This window comes from Lithobates pipiens, unplaced genomic scaffold (assembly GCF_037356315.1).
Source record: "Lithobates pipiens isolate NorthernLeopardFrog02 unplaced genomic scaffold, aLitPip1_a1.2 Scaffold_13, whole genome shotgun sequence".
Taxonomy (NCBI): domain Eukaryota; kingdom Metazoa; phylum Chordata; class Amphibia; order Anura; family Ranidae; genus Lithobates; species Lithobates pipiens.
Genome location: NW_027507718.1, coordinates 322,070,440 through 322,086,887, shown reverse-complemented (window position 1 = coordinate 322,086,887; position 16,448 = coordinate 322,070,440). Strand labels below are relative to the sequence as shown.

Below are 16,448 nucleotides of genomic sequence, written 5' to 3'. Positions count from 1 at the left end.
GGTGTCTTTTATACACATAACGAGTTGTCGTTGGGAGCACATTCTTGAATTGACAGCACTAATCTGTGTACCACATGAGCACATGCTGTAGCCAGTCTATGGGAGTCAGAATTATTATTGGTTGGTAGGGAATCAAATACTTATTTTACTCACTGAAGTGCAACTCAATTTATAACATTCGTGACATGTGGTTTTTCTGGAATTTTGATTTATAATCTGTCTCTGATTTAAAATACACCAATGATAACAATTACAGACCCTTCATTTTTTTGAAAGTGGGAAAACTTATGAAATTTGCAGGGGATCAAATCATTATTTTCCCCACTGTGCCTCCCATGTAAGTGCTGCAATAATGTGCAAGTAGAAAACATCTCCACCACGGTGAATCTCTTGTGTGCAAGCTCTCACCTTTCTGTATTGACCCCCACAACAAAGGACAGTATACTCTCCAACACCAGATGGGCTCTTTTCCTTCTTAATTTGCAAGGACTTTCACACTTGGAGAACCTCAGCAGCTCAGATGGGTGGATGGATGATTCAGTGTGTATTTACATTTTAAAAGACAATAAGAGCCTATATAGTGCTCACTGTAATTTTAGTTCTGAAAAAAAACCCACAAAAACAGAATGCCACTCACATGTAGTAAGACCAGACATGAGCGTGTATAGCTTTAAAAAGTTCCCATCTGCAACCGTCAGGGTGAATGGCAATGGATTGGATCCCTCAATGTTATCTTTTTGTATTGTCGGCTTGTTCTCTATCGCCTAGTCCTTTTGTCATAATGATGTCAGGGGGCCAGGCTGAGCCATCACGTGAGAGACATTTATACTGTACTCTCTCCTGTGATGGCTCAGCCTGGCCCCCTATGTAATTACCATGAAAGGCCTAGGAGTGTGGCCAAGGCATGGCTTCACAACACTGGAAGACAAGCAAACAGACAATGTAAGATTATAGTGAAGGATCCAATCCATTGCCATACACACGGATGATTACTTTTTAAAGCTATACATGCTCTTTTTTCTGGCCTTTACTACATGTGAGTGGTTTTCTACATTTTTATGTTTTGTTTTTTTTAAATAAAAGAACGGTGAGCACTATACAGATTCTCATTGTCTTTTGCAATGTAAATATACGCTGATTTGTCCATCCACCTACCTGAGCTGCTGGTGTTCTCTAAGTGTCGGAGTCCTTGCAGATTAAGAAGAAAAGGTGTCCATCTCATATTGGAGAGTATATTGACCGTCGTTGTGGGAAGCCAATACAGAGAGGTGAGAGTTTGCCCATAAGGGATTCATTGTGGTGATGTTTTCTACTTGCACTTTCTTTCATCATTTGCCTGGGAATGATATACACTAGATTACTAGTATTACATTACTAAAGTATCGGGACACCTGTCTTTAAAGCCAACGTAAACCCATCCATAAAACTGTCTGGATTTCATCCTCAACACTCCACAAAAACTGCTCCCTTAAAACAAACGATCTACTAACGGCCAAAACCAATGGTCACTATTCTGTACTCCTTCTCCTGGACCTCTCTGCTGCCTTTGATGCGGTTGACCACCCTCCTCCTCCTCACACTTTTGGTCTCAGTGACTGTACTCTTCACTGGTTCGCTTCCTACTTATCCAACTGCACCTTTTAGCGTTTCTTACAACTCTACTTCCTCCTCTCCTCTTCCTTTTCTTGGGGCCCCCAAGGTTCTGTTCTTGGACCTTGTGACAGACCTAGCCGGGACAGAGGCTGTTGGGGGGGGGGGGGGGGGGACAGAATGCGAGCCTCTTGCCTTGCGATTATGGGCCCTCGCATTTGGGAGAACGGTGCTCTTTGTGAGCTGTATGCCTGGGGACCCCTGAGGTGGTGTTAGTTGGATTCAGATCCATGTCCCCCCCCCCCCAAGACACACAGACACTGGATATGTATTTGCCATATTAGCAATAGACTGAATCACACTGTTGGGACACAAACTGTTAGATGCTAATGTCATCAACTCCAGCCACCTGTCTGTTGTGTAAATGAGTCTAGTCTGGCTTGTAAAAATATTCCACACATTGTTGGTTGTGCTAATTAACCCTGTGTTTATGTTTATTGTAATGTGGTATTGAATAGTCAATCAGTGAGCTAGGAGACAAAGTCTTACCCTGAAAAGTCTTCTCGCAGACAACTAGTCTCGGTCAATGATCAGATAATTAGCTCATGCTAATTAGGTTAGGTTTTAGTCTTCTACTGTATTATAAATACTTGTCTTTTTGGTTCTAATAAATCAGTCCATGTTGAGCAGCTAAGCAAGTGTCGTCTTGTTTTGTGCTTGTGAGCGGTTGGAATATCTGATATCTATATTCAGACTTAGGAATTGGTATACTAACTGAAGCACTCAATCGGAGTGTGGTATCAGTTCCGTCACAGACCTCTCCTATTTTCAATATACACCTCCTCCCTGTGTCAGCTGATAGCCTTCCATGGCTTTCAATACCACCTCTATGCCGACGACACCCAAATCTATTTCTCTACTCCACGGCTCACTCCCTCTGTCTCCTCGCGTATCACTAATTTACTATCAGATCTATCAGTCTGGATGTCACATCACTTCCTAAAACTCAATCTATCCAAAACTGAATTTATAATTCTTCCTCCCCCATGTGTCCCTTCCCCTGATCTCTGTCAAAATCGATGGCACAACTATAAGCCCATCCCCACATGCCAAGGTTCTAGGTGTAGTCCTGGACTCTGAACTCTCCTTTTAAGCACAAATCACTGTCCAAATCTGTCGCCTCAACCTCCGCAACATCTCCAAAATGCGCCCCTTTCTAACTATTGAGACAACAAAGCTCTCAATTCACTCCCTGGTCATCTCTCGACTTGACTACTGGAAACTCCCTTCTCATTGGCTTATCTCTACATAGTCTATCGCACCTTCAATCCATCATGAATGCTCCTGCCAGACTCATCCACCTTACCAATCGCTCTGTCTGCTACTCCTCTCTGTCAATCCCTTCACTGGCATCTGCGCACCAGCAAATTCAATTCAAAATACTAACAACTACTTACAAAGCCATCCATAATTTAGCCCCCAGTTATATCACTAGCTTAGTCTCTACCACCCTACTCATTCTCTTCGTTCCTCTCAAGACCTCCGGCTTTCTAGCTCCCTTATAACCTCCTCCCATGCTCGCCTCCAGGACTTTTTCAGAGCCCCTCCAATCCCATGGAATGCCTTACCCCAATCATGCACACTGGACTTTAAAATAACGTTATAAAAATGGCAGTAGCTTTGCAGTGAGTTTTTCAACATGTTTGCAATCGCGTTTTTTTAGCTTTTTTCTGTGTTAGCATTTTAGCATATTTTTTTTTGAAGAAATTTTTTTTTTTTTATTTTTATTTTTTTCAATGGATCAAAAACATTTAAAAAATGCCGGTGAGCGACGTTTTTGAGTGTTTATCAGTGTTAGATCGTTTTTACAGCTGAAAAAAACATCTCTCAGAACCCACTAGCTTTGGGATTTTTTTACTTCTCAAAAACGCCACTGTCCAAAACTCCTGATAACAGCTTATGTGTGCATGGACACATAGGATAACATGATGGAGAGTTTAATGACTGTAGATAAAAATGTCTACAGCCAAAAGACAGCTGCTGTAAAAAAAAAACGTCCAGTGTGCGTGAGGCCTTTATGGCATCCCAGTCTTAGTCCATAGGGTTCAGTATTGAGTTGATCCACCCTTTTCGCCTATAACAGCTTCAACCCTTCTGGGAAGGTCATCCACAAGGTTTAGGCGTGTGTCTATTGGAATGTTTCACCATCTTGCAAGAAGTGCATTTGTGAGGTCAAGCATTGATGTTGGATGAGAAGGCCTGGTATACAGTCTCCGCTGTAATCACGTGCATAATTCCTAACTTACAGCACTTTTTCACACCTAGTTAAAACTTTTGCACAGTAGTGTATATGATATATATATTATACAAAAAATGTAATTTTAGTTTAGTCCTAATGTCAGGTTTCAGGGGTCCAGGGTGTCCAGAATGGTAAGTACTATTATTAAAGTGTTTGTAAAAGCACAAGGTTTTTTACCTTCATGCATGATGGTAAAAACACCTTCTATGTGTAGCAGCCCCCCTAATACTTACCTGAGCCCCCTCTCAATCCAGCAATGTCCACGAGAGCCATGCCTCTCTGGGGACTTACACTCCTGATTGACTGTCAGTCACAGCCAGTGAGCCAATCAGGAGTCAGAAGGGGTGGGGCCAAGTCGCTGCTCCATGTGTGAACGGACACACAGAGCCGTTTTTATTTTTTATTTTTTTTTTGCGTTATCAACAAAAAAATCTGACAATTTAAAAAAGAAAATACTTTTTTTACTATACTCTATAAAACATATTCAATTAAAAAATGTACAAAATCATATTTCTAAATCCGTTTAGGCAAGTGGATATTCTGCTACTTTTTTTTTTGTAAAAAAAAACTCTAAGCGTATGTTGATTGGTTTGCACAAAAGTTATACTGTCTACAAACTCTGGGATATTTTTACTAGTAATGGCGCCGATCAGCGATTTTTAGCGGGACTGCGACATTGCAGAGGCCAAATTGGACACGAAGTGACATTTTTTGGCAGGTTGTATTTGATTTAAATAACTAGTAAAAAAAAGCTTGATTTAAATCAACTTGATTTAAATCATAATTTTTAAAGAGCAACTGTCATCTCTGTCCTGCAGCGGCTCCTCCTCTGATCCACTGTGACTCACCAACAGTCAAGCACTTGGACGGCTGGTGATGCGACACAACAAGGTGAGGGATGTGGTGACAGCAGTTGAGTGGATGCCCACTAACAGGCGCTGCCATAATGGATCTGAAATGACAGGTGCTCTTTAAATGTAAGGACTAATTTTTGCTGGTAGATAGAATCTGTAATATTTGCAAACAAAACGAAGGTCTATTTTTTTAGAATAATAAGCTGTCAGGTTAGTAAAACGGTGATATCAGAACCAATTCAATCATACAGTTTGAAGTGTACATAGATTTGCAAAACAATGGGATGAAGGAATATTCCTGAACTTTCTTTGTTTTATCTCATGGTTACTGTGAAATTTAGTGAACACATTAATTCAGTGCATGTTATCTCCGCTTGGATTCATTGAATGAGTTTACCAAAAATGTAAATAGTGAAGAATTTACAGCCTCATGCTATATAACCAAGCTCCATATCATGCTTAATAAACTAAATTAAATTATTAATATATCCTAAATAGAAAACTATCATTAGATAGATTTTTACTCCAAAAGCATTTTATTAAAATAAATTTGACAAAAATCCTATTTAAATAAAAAAAAAAACCTGGATTATTTTTTATTTTTTTAATCATTGATTTATACCCACCTTGCTTTTTGGGGACCAGTGACACTAATACAGTAATCTATGCTAAAAGAAATGCACTGTTACTGTACTAAAGGCATTGGCAGGGAAGGGGTTAACATCAGGGGAGGTCAAAGGGTTAAGTGTGCTCCTAAGGACTGATTTCTAACTGTGTGGGGGGTGGCGTAACTGGAGGAAAACCGAGATCCGTGTTTCTGCTTAGCAGAAACTCAAGATCTCCATTTTCCCCTTTGACAGAACGGTCTGCCTTGTTTACATAGACTGCTGTTCTACCTCTCCTGCGGCACGCCACAGACCCCAAAGAGGAAACCACGTACAGGTACGTTGTTGCGCTCAGCTGGCCTGCCCTGCAGTAAATGTGCGGTCTGGAAGCTGTCAATATTGGCCTGTTGATATCATAACTCTGCAAACTACAGCACATATGTTTTTTTTCTGTATTGAAGGCTATTGCATTAGTAAACTCAATTGATTTTGAATGGGCTGTCAAGTCACATCAACATATGAAAAAAAATTAAAATTAAGGTCCAGTAACTTTTTTTTTTTTTTGTCAGAGCAATGCACTGCATTTGTAGCTGTGTATCTGTGCATTGCGTTGCACTTCAACATAGGTGCATTCTAGAGCACTGTAAATGTGCCCTGGGGCGCAATTAACTTTGAATGGGAAAACACAGCTACAGTGCATTACCGTGAATTGCAAAACACCTGGTATAATTTGTCATGGTGTGAACGAGTCCTTGGCCCCCCACTTAACTATTTCCTTGCATTACAAAGGTTTGACATATCTTAAGGAAATTGTACAATGATTGCACAATTAGAATTTAACCTGTTTGGCAAGTTCAGAATGTATAGTCAGTGTGCAGATATAGCGGAGAAAATGCTAATATATACATAGATTGTAAAGGTTTCTGGTACGAATTCTATGTTATCTGCGCTACTGGTGTAAGGAAAGCACATCAGCTGTCACCTGTGATTTTAAAGGTGCCTGTTCATATTCCAATCTAATCACTTACTTTTTTTAAATTTCTTTTTTTTACACAATGCAACAATTTGTACAGTCTAAAGGAGTGCAAGATTACAGCATGTACAATGCCAATTCCAAAAAAGTTGTGTAAAATCTACATAAAAACAGAATGCAATGATTTGCAAATCCCATAAACCCATATTTTTATTTACAATAGAAAACATTTCAAATGTTTAAACTGGGAAAATTTACCATTTAAAAAAAATAAAAAATAATAATATTTAAATCTATTTAAGTTGATGGCAGCAACGGCTCAAAAAAGTTGAGACAGGGCAACACACAGCTGGCAGGTAAGTAGTACTAACCAGGAAGAGCTGGGAAAACATTTTGCAAATATTTCGGTTGATTGGCAACAGGTCACTAACATGATTGGATAATAAAAAGGGCATCCTAGAGAGTCAGAGTGTCGCAGATATAAACATGGTAAGATTTTCACCGATCTGTAAAATGCAGCATCTAAAAATTGTCCAACAATTTCATACTTTTGGGACGGGGTCATGTTTACCACAATATAGCATTCTCTCTTTTAACACTCCGCAAATATCTGAGAACTAAGGAGACCAGTTGCTGGAGTTTTGGAAGAGGGATGTCTCATTCTGGCCTGAGCATATGCTGCGGTTAAAACCTGGATATATCTTTCAGCATTGATGTTGCCTTTCTAGATGTGGAAGCTGCCCATTCCATATGCGCTAATGCACCCCTATGCCATCATAGATGCAGGCTTATGAACTGAGGGTCGATAACGAGCTGAAATATCTCTTTCCACTGTATTCTGGAGGAAGAGGTTCTCTGGGTGGAAGTGGGAAACGGGTACAGTATCTGTCATAAACCGGACACCCCCCCCAAAAGAAAAACTAAAAGCCAAATGTTAGTGGAAGGGGGAGGAGTCAAACACATGGAACTTCCCCTTTTTGGGTATCCACTTTAAGTACTGTAGATGATGATATATTGAAAGTCTTTGTAATTTTATGAACGTTATTTTGAGATTTTTAAACGCAGCTTTTCAGATTGGTGAACCTCTGCCCATCTTTACTTCTGAGACACTCTTACTCTCTAAGATGCTCTTTTTTTTTATACCCAATCATGTGACTGATCTGTTGCCAGTTAACCTAATTTGCTGCAAAATATTCTCCCAGTTCTTCCTCGTTAGTTAAAGCAGATAATGCAACGCTCAAAATCAGTGTAAGTCCTTTGCAGGCTTATAATAAAATCCACAATGGGTGCTCTGGCTCTGATGCTCTCTCTCATCCCGGTACAGACATGAATACAAAGAATAGAGCCGGTGTTCTGACGAGAAAGGTCCCCTCCCATAGGATAGTGTCTGCCCTGTACTGTGCAGTCGCAGCGCTTGCACAGTACGGGGGACAAAGACGTTGAAAAGGAGGAATGTGAACAGCTGTTCATGAGCTCTATATGGCGCCTGCGCAATTCCAATGCCCGTGGGGGTGGATTTCTCAAGTGGGCGGATCTTTGCGGCCGTGTTAAGATATAAGCATCATTGTAAAAGTCCTTCAGTTGTGTAATCAGCTCTGCCCATTCTGTAGTCACACCGCCCCTTGCAGAGTTGTATGAGAATTGGGAGCGTGTGACAGAAGAATGTACTATTAATTGCGCAAGTGCCATGTAGAGCTCATGAACAGCTGTTCATGTTTGGAGACTTTCGCCGTCTCCTTTGTCCTCCGTACTGTGCAAGCGCTGCGCCTGCACAGTATAGGGCGGACACTAACCGATGGGGGGCAGTTCTCGACGGGACACCAGCAACTCCAAATGTCCTAGTTGCTTCTTTTATTGGTGCATAAATTTTTTTAGCAAAAACATACAGGGGCTCACATGTTCTGGCTTACAAGCCTTGATCACAGCACAATTTTCAAGTTAAAAAGCAGAACATATATACTGTTTGCCAAACCACACCTTTTCAATTAATTGTTTCATTGAAACCGCAATTAAAGCGGGAGTCCGCCGTTTTTTTTTTTTTTTTAAAGCCAGCAGCTACAAATACTGCAGCTGCTGACTTTTAAAATAATGACACTTACCCGCCCAGCGCGCCCGCGATGTCGGCACCCGAAGCCGATCTCTCGATCGTCTCTCGGGTGCTGCCGCCGCCATCTTGGGTATGGGAATCAGGAAGTGGAGCCTTGCGGCTTCATTTCCCGGTTCCCTACCGCGCATGTGCGAGTCGCGCTGCGCAATAAGGATGGTCCCCGCTGTCTCTGGGATCCGTGTGTTTCCCAGCAGGCAGCTGGGGACCTTCGGAAAGGGGCGTAGATTCTGCAGAAAGGGGCGTACCTTCTGCAGATATCTATGCCGGAAGTGGGTACAGATACCTGTACTGTACAGGTATCTGCACCCCCTCCCCCCTGAAAGGTGCCAATTGTGGCGCCGGAGGGTGGGAGGGTTCCAATGAGCGGAAGCTCCACTTTAGGGTGGACCTCCGCTTTAAGAGACGTCTAAAACAGGTGAAGTGTAGCACTTGGCAATACAAACAAGGAAAATACTTTTTAGCAATGGATGGATGTTTATACACATTATCTACACAATAGAAATGACAAATAAGTGCATAAAGAAAGACAAAAAGGCTCCTCCAAAGAAACTAAATGAGAAACCGTTATGCATCATATCTTGAGCTCAAGCCATATGTCTAGCCATGCTGGGATATGTAGTCACATGCTGGGATAAGTAGTCACATCATGGCAGTACAGACATGAAAAATACTTTCCAGCAATGGATATTTGTTTGTACATATTATCTACACGATAGGAAATTACAGTGTCTAAAGCCCCATACACACGATCGGACTTTGTACAAACTTTCCCGTGGACTTTTGTACAAAGGGCGTGGTCCACAAGTTTGTATTGCATACACACGGTTGGACTTTTTGACAACAAACACGAACGTGGTGACGTCACAACGTACGGACGCCACTTCAAAAGAGGACGTTCAATGACTCCAGCGCCACCTTTGGTCAACTTCTGTATTGTAGTCTGATCGTTTGCATAGGCTCTGAGCATGCGTGTTTGTACCTTGTACAAAAGTCCGATGCTTTTGCATACACACGGTCGGACATTGCTCCATCGGACTTCTGTTGTCAAAAAGTTTGTCCGTTCGCACAGACAACAAAAGTCCGATGAAAACAGAAAAAGTTTGTCCGATGGAGCGTACACACAGTCGGATGTTGCTCCAAAACGGCTAATTTGCATGTTTGTTGTCAAAAAGTCCGACCGTGTGTACGGGCCTTTAGACAACACAAAAAGGTTCCTCCAAATAATATCAATGAGAAACAAGTCTGCATCATATCTTGAGTTCAAACTATATGTGTAGTCATACTGGAATATGTAGTCCCATACAGGGACTATTTGAGAAACAGATCTACATCATATCTTGAGTTTAAACCAGATGGTGTTCTAGATTGGAGACTAAATATCCACCAGACCTCTCTTTCCAGCAGTGTGCAGTGGAAATCTCCTCCCCTTGGTGTTGTCTAACTTTTTCCAAACCACAAAATGAAAAAGATCCCATGTTCATATTTAAAATGTCTGGAGACATGGGATAGACCCTTATCCTTAACATAGGAGGCCCCATAGAAATGCTCACAGATTCTGATTCCCATAGGTCTAGATGTACAACCAATATACTGTAATATACAAGATGTACATTCTATTAGGTAAATTACATTCTTGCTATTGCAGTTAACAACTCTTGTTAAATTCTCTGCCAGTCGCACAAGAGACAACAGCTTTGTGGTTTCTGGCGCGTTTATCACAAAAGCGGCAGGTGCTAGCGTTGCTGGGGTATGATCCCTTAGTATGCAGTCAAGTGCCTGTATGCCAAGATGAACAATACAAACTAGGGGACAAGGCACTGCCCAGGATGCTGGCTCGGTGGCTAGAAAAACTACATCCTGAAGAAATGACAGATGCCAAATCCTGATCGATTTTTAGGATAGGTAAATGTTTTGAAATTTATATTTTTTACAGATCCAAAATCTGGGGAATACATGGTCACAAAAGTGACAGGATTATATGCACCAGCACCATGGACAGAGTCCCGCCTCTGATTTAATGCACCATCTAAAAGCTTAGATCTGTCCTTGGCAGCAGCAATATGAATTGCTCTGTCTATCTGCCATCTTTTGTATCCACTCTCTCTGAGCCTGTGTGTGATGTTACTGCATCCCCTCTCAAAACTGGACTTGTCAATGCAATTTCATCTGGCTCTAATGCATTTGCCAATGGGTATCGACCAAATGGTGTGCGCCGGGTGACAACTGCTTGCTACAAGCAATAAGTTTCCAGCGCACTCCTTTGCGGAATGTATGTATCTCACCATTACCTACAAGAACAATATCCAAAAAATTTATGGTATTGGCATTACTCTCAATATTAAACTCCAAATTGAGGGAATTGTTGTTCATGTGGGGTGCAAGGAAGTCAAGATCCAGAACAGCACTGTCCCAAATGCGAATCAGATCATCAATATGACAGTGCTACATGGGTTGGTGTGTGAGAACAAAAACTCTTCCTTCTACCAGCCCATGTAGAGATTTGCCAGAGATGGAGAAAATTTGGCGCCCATGGGGGCTCCCTTCCATTGTAAGAAATAGGATTGGTCAAACATAAAATAGTTGTACTCCAAACGAAAATGTACTGAGGTTTGGGTGAGGTTCCTCTTTAAGTACGGTAGATGATGATATATTTAAAGTCCTTGTAATTTTCATGTTGAACATTATTTTGACATTATAAACACAGCTTTTCACAGATCGGTGAACCTCTGCTCATCTTTACTTCTGAGACACTCTGACTCTCTAAGATGCTCTTTTTATACCCAATCATGTAACTGACCTGTTGCCCATTAGCCTAATTTGTTTCAAAATATTCTTCCGGTTCTTCCTCGTTCATACCACTTGGAGTACTTTGCCAACTTTTTTGAGACGTGCTGCTGCCATCAATTTTAAATTACCTTATTTTCTCATTTTAAACATTTGATATGTTTTCTAGTTTATATTATGAATAATAGCAGTAAATCATAAAGTGGAACTAAACCCATCGATGTAACTGTTTTGAAATAACAGTTAGCGATTGCGGCATTCCAGGAATGTAACTGCCACATTTGCTTGTGTCCTCAACAAAACAAACCACCAAATGGCTGGTGTTATAGCTGATCACATGTGCAGCATCATGGTAGAAGCAGATCAAACAGAAGCAGCTTTCTTGGCTGTAAAGGATAGGAGGGGTTAGTTCCGCTTTAAGGCTGTGAGCAGATCAGCCTCTGAGCATGTGCAGAGCAGGGTGAGACAATGTATTATTGGATTTTAAACAGTATATAGTTTTACATAACTATACCTGCAAAGAGGGCCAGCCTGAAGTGATCTAGCAGGACTTTCAATTTCAAAAAACAGTTCCATTCTGGCATATCTTCTCAACCAAACTGTCAAACCATCAAATGGGATGTGTGATGTGGGTATCCCAGGAGGCTGCAGGCAATTAATACGTCATTCTTACCTAGGCGTGAATCCAGAAAAAGGTTTTTTTTTTTTTTTTTTTTTTTAAGAGAGGAGGGGGTAGATGTGGATAGAGAAAATGTGAGGGGGGGTGAAGGTCCCCTTTAACTGCGGGCCGACCATATAGGTGCTATCCTGCACAGTGGAATCCAATCAGCTGGCCCGGCGGACTCAATGTCTGCTGGGACCCCCCAATCGTTCAGGACACAGGCAGAATGGCAGTCTGCCTCTGTAAACAAGGCAGACTGCTGTTCTGTCACTACAGAATACATGGACCCTGTGTCTCTGTTAGCCATTTAAGGAACGAGTCTCTTTTTGAGATTTGATGTTTACAAGTTAAAATATTTTTTTTTTTTGCTAGACAATTATTTAGAACCCCCCAAACATAATATATTAATTTTTTCTAAAACCCTAGAGAATAAAATGGCAGTCATTGCAATACTTTTTGTCACACCGTATTGGCGCAGCGGTCTTACAAGCACACTTTTGTTTTTGGAAAAAAAATACACCTTTTTGAATAAAAAAATATGACTACAGTAAAGTTAGCCCATTTTTAATTACATTATGAAAGATGATGTACCAAGTAAATTGATAACCAATGTCGCACTTCAAAATTGCGCCCGCTCGTGGAATGGCGACAGAGGTTTACCCTTAAAATCTCCATATGTGACATTTAAAACATTCTACAGGTTGCATGTTTTGAGTTGCAGAGGAGGTCCTGGGATAGAATTATTACTCTCGCTTAACAATCGCAGTGATACCTCGCATGTGTGGTGTGAACACCGTTTACATATGCTGGTGCTACTCGCGTATGTGTTCGCTTCTGCTTTTGAGCTCGGCGGGATGGGGTGCATTAAAAATGTAAAAACTAATTCTTATTTTACTTTTTATTTTTACACTGTTCTTTAAAAAAAAAAAAAAATGGTGTCACTTTTATTCCTATTACAAGGCATGTAAACATGCCTTGTAATAGGGAAAAAAAAGCATGACAGGACCTCCTAAAATATGAGAACTGGGGTCAAAAATACCTCAGATCTCCTATTTACACTAAAATGCAATAATTAAAAAAAATGTGCACAAGTGACATTTTGATGTCGCTTCTGCCCTGCAATGGAATGGAGCCTAGTTGGGGCCATCTTTCCCTCACTCAGCTCCATACCACAGAGGGGATAGGATATGATCGCCGCTGCCGGCAGCTCTGGTAAGCGGTGGAGGGCATCGGAGCGTGGCAAGAGGGGGGCCCCCTCTCCCGCCCCAGATAAAAGTAATTTTTTTGGCGAATGCGCCACAAAGACCACTTTCATCTGAAACCAGACCACTCGCTGAAGAAGCGGATACTGGGGTTATGGCAGCTAGATGCTGTCATAGCAATGATATTCCTCTTCAAAGTGCCGACGTATATCGTTGTGAACCGGTCTGGAAGTGGTTAAGCAGGGGCACCGATCAATGCCTTCACATAGTACAAGCACCTCACCCACAATAACCAAGCACAGGCTAGGCACACAGTTAACCCCTTGATTGCCACTGATCAGTGTCAGTACAGTGACGTGTATATTTTTAGCACCGATCACTGTATTAGTGTCACTTGGTGTCCAGTTTGTCCACCGCAATGTCGCAGTCCCGCTATGAGTCGCTGATTGCCACCATTACTAGTATAAATAAATAGAAATTCCATTAGATATACCATAGTTTGTAGACACTATAACTATTGCGAAAACCAATCAATATACGCTTATTGGGATCAAAAATATGTAGCAGAATACATATTGTCCTAAGTTTATGAAGACATTCAATTTTTTTTGGATGTTTTATAGCATTAACCACTTGCTTACTGGGCACTTAAACCACCTTCCTGTCCAGACCAATTTTCAGCTCTCAGCGCTGACATTTGTGAATGCCAACTGCACGGTCACGCTACAGTATACCCAAATTTAATTTTTATCATTTTTTTAACACAAATAGAGCTTTCTTTTGGTGGTATTTAATTGCTGCTGGTTTTTTTTTTTTTTTTTTTGCTACATAAAACAGAAAAGGACTGAAATTTAGAAAAAACAAACCAAAACTTTCATAGTTTGTTATAAAATTTTGAAAACTTAATTTTTCTCCTTCACTGATGGGTGCTGATAGGTGACACTGATTGGCAGCACTGATCTGTGCCACTGATTATGAGAATGGTGGGCATTGATTGGCAGCACTGGTAGGTGGCACAGTGGGCACTGGCAGCTGACACTGGTGGGCACAGACAATGCAGCCGTGGCTTTCTGTGTGAGGGGCTGATGTCCCTCTGACAGAAGCTGGGATCGACTCCTTACTCTGATATGTGATTAGTTAAGTCTCAGACTCTGTGATCACAAATCACGACCCGTAGGGATGCGCAGACAGTGCTTGCTCTCCTCCTGGCAATTAAAGAGGAAGTAAACCCTGATGAGTTTACTTCCTCTTTCATTCCCTGCAAAGGCCAAGCATAATGGACTACTATGCATCGCATAGTAGTCCATTATGTGTCACTTACCTGACACAGGAGCCAGTGAAGTCGCCGCTGTCCCCTGTAGTCCGCCGCATCCATCTTGCTGGTGGCGCCTTGCAGCTCCGCCGCTGTCATTTGGCGAAGCCGCGATGACGTCACTCCCGCGCATGCGCACGGGAGTCGACACGCGCAGCAGCTCCATTCTTGGAAATGCCGCGCTCAGTGCGCCTGCGCGCCGTTTTCGGGCAAATATCTCCTAAACCATATAGGTTTAGGAGATATTGCTTGGACCTACAGGTAAGCCTTAATCTAGGCTTACCTGTAGGTCAAAGTGGTTTGTAAGGGTTTACAACCACTTTAAGGCCCACGCTATAGCCATCTTTCGGCTATAGCGTGGGCGGCAAGTAGTTAAGTAAAGAAAGTTGTTTTTTAAAATCGTTGCTCTTATTTTTGTTTATAGCGCAAAAAATAAAAACTGCAGCGGTGATCATATATACCAATACAGAAAGCTCTATTTGATGGGGAATAAAAGGATGTAAATGTTTGTTTGGGTACAGCTTCGTACGACCGTGCAATTGTCAGCTGCAAAAAATGGCCTGGTTAGTGAAGTGGTTAAATATCTTTTTCTAAAAAAAAAAAAAAAAAAAAGTGTTTGTAAAACTTTTTTTTCCCGATAATGTATAATGTGGGTGATTGGTGTGTAGGCAGAGTGTATCTGCTATTGGCCGCTGTGTGGATGTTGCTGTGTGCTGGTGAAGGGCAGCACTTCCTGTGTGTACGCGGAGGGATCAGGCGGCGGATACACACAGCTGGCAGTGTAGTGAGCGGCGGATTACAGCCGTGCTCTTCCTGTAGTTGGCGGAAGGATCCGCGTTCCTCCTCCCCCTCGCACTGTGTGTCTGTATCCCCGCTTCCTCCTCTACACTGCTGGGTCTCAATGTGAAGCACAAGCTCCGGGATAAACATGGCGACTTCGCTGCATGAGGGATCCACCAATCAACTCGATCTGCTGATCAGAGCCGGTAAAGCGAGCCCGGGCGGGCATGCATGCATGCAATCGAGGGGAGGGGGTGGGAGCTGAATTGCGGGCGGCTCCGGCGAGCATGCATGGCCACCCCCGGCCCTGTGTGCAGGACACTGGCTGGGATGGAGCTGCGCACGTTTTGCTTGCAGGGAGCGATGGAGGCCACGTTAGGAAGTGTGATCACCTTCGCTGCACATAGGAGGAGGAGCGGGGTGAGGAAGATGAGGCCGACATGTGTGATGGGAGTGCAGCCTGCAGTGCTGCTGGGATCCTGGAACCAGGAAGTGTGTCAGATTGTTGTCTGTGCCACGCTGTCTGCATGGTCGCCAGGCTCGGCTGTCTCCGGGCAGCACAGGGCTGGATCCCTTGTATACAGCTCATCACTGATCGCTGTGTCCTCCACTAATGTCACACCGATCTCTGCTCTCATTGTACAATGCACACCTCACATCCCGGCTATGTGCTCATCATCACCCCTGGCGTGCAGTGTGCCCGGGATGTCATTGTCCGTGTGTGTCTGATCTAGGGGCTCATATTGATAAATGTGGCCTGCAGCCCCTGATTGGTGTGTGTAGATTTAGGTATTGTCTGATTGGAGTCGGGCTGTCATTGGGATCGCGGCCTCTGATTAGTGTCACTTGTAGCTTTCTAATCACTTACATTTCTTTATGTAACGTATAGATGGGGGGGAAAGGGGGTTCGATAGCGGAAGCGTAGAGATCAAACGGGCTGGAGGGCTCGGGTGATGGGCAGCCTCTGGCAGCCAATCCGCTCCCGGGGATGGTTCGAAATCCGAGAGGTGGCCTATGAACGCTCGGCGTAGAGGCTGGGCTGGGGGCCAATGGGTACTCAGGGCGGCTTTGATTGGCAGCGGAATGTGAGCTCACAATGCGGATGGAATTGGAGGGAAGAGGAGAGATGTAAACACGGAAGTGATGGGCGGGGCTTCAGCACCTGGGACACTGCAGCTAGGCAGACACGTGAACGATACACATTGTCGGTGTGCAATAGAGCTATATCTACCTTTTATGGAGACTTCTTATCTACTATCTATTAGATGAAAGAAAACCAAA

The 16,448-nt window shown here is 42.7% G+C and overlaps 1 protein-coding gene across 3 annotated transcripts in view; it reads left to right on the top strand.

Annotated features, from left to right (window-relative positions):
- The window catches only part of ELF2 (E74 like ETS transcription factor 2), a 152,001-nt gene that overhangs the window by 100,966 nt on the left and 34,587 nt on the right, over window positions 1-16,448 (top strand). The window contains exon 1 of one of the 3 annotated variants that reach the window (XM_077476919.1): window positions 15,206-15,373. The exons of the other annotated variants lie outside the window; for them this stretch is intronic. Within the exon in view, the coding sequence (XP_077333045.1) occupies window positions 15,316-15,373 (58 nt within the window). The 5' untranslated portion in view covers window positions 15,206-15,315. Of the gene's footprint in view, window positions 1-15,205; window positions 15,374-16,448 lie in introns of those variants that run through there. 3 annotated transcript variants of the gene reach the window in all.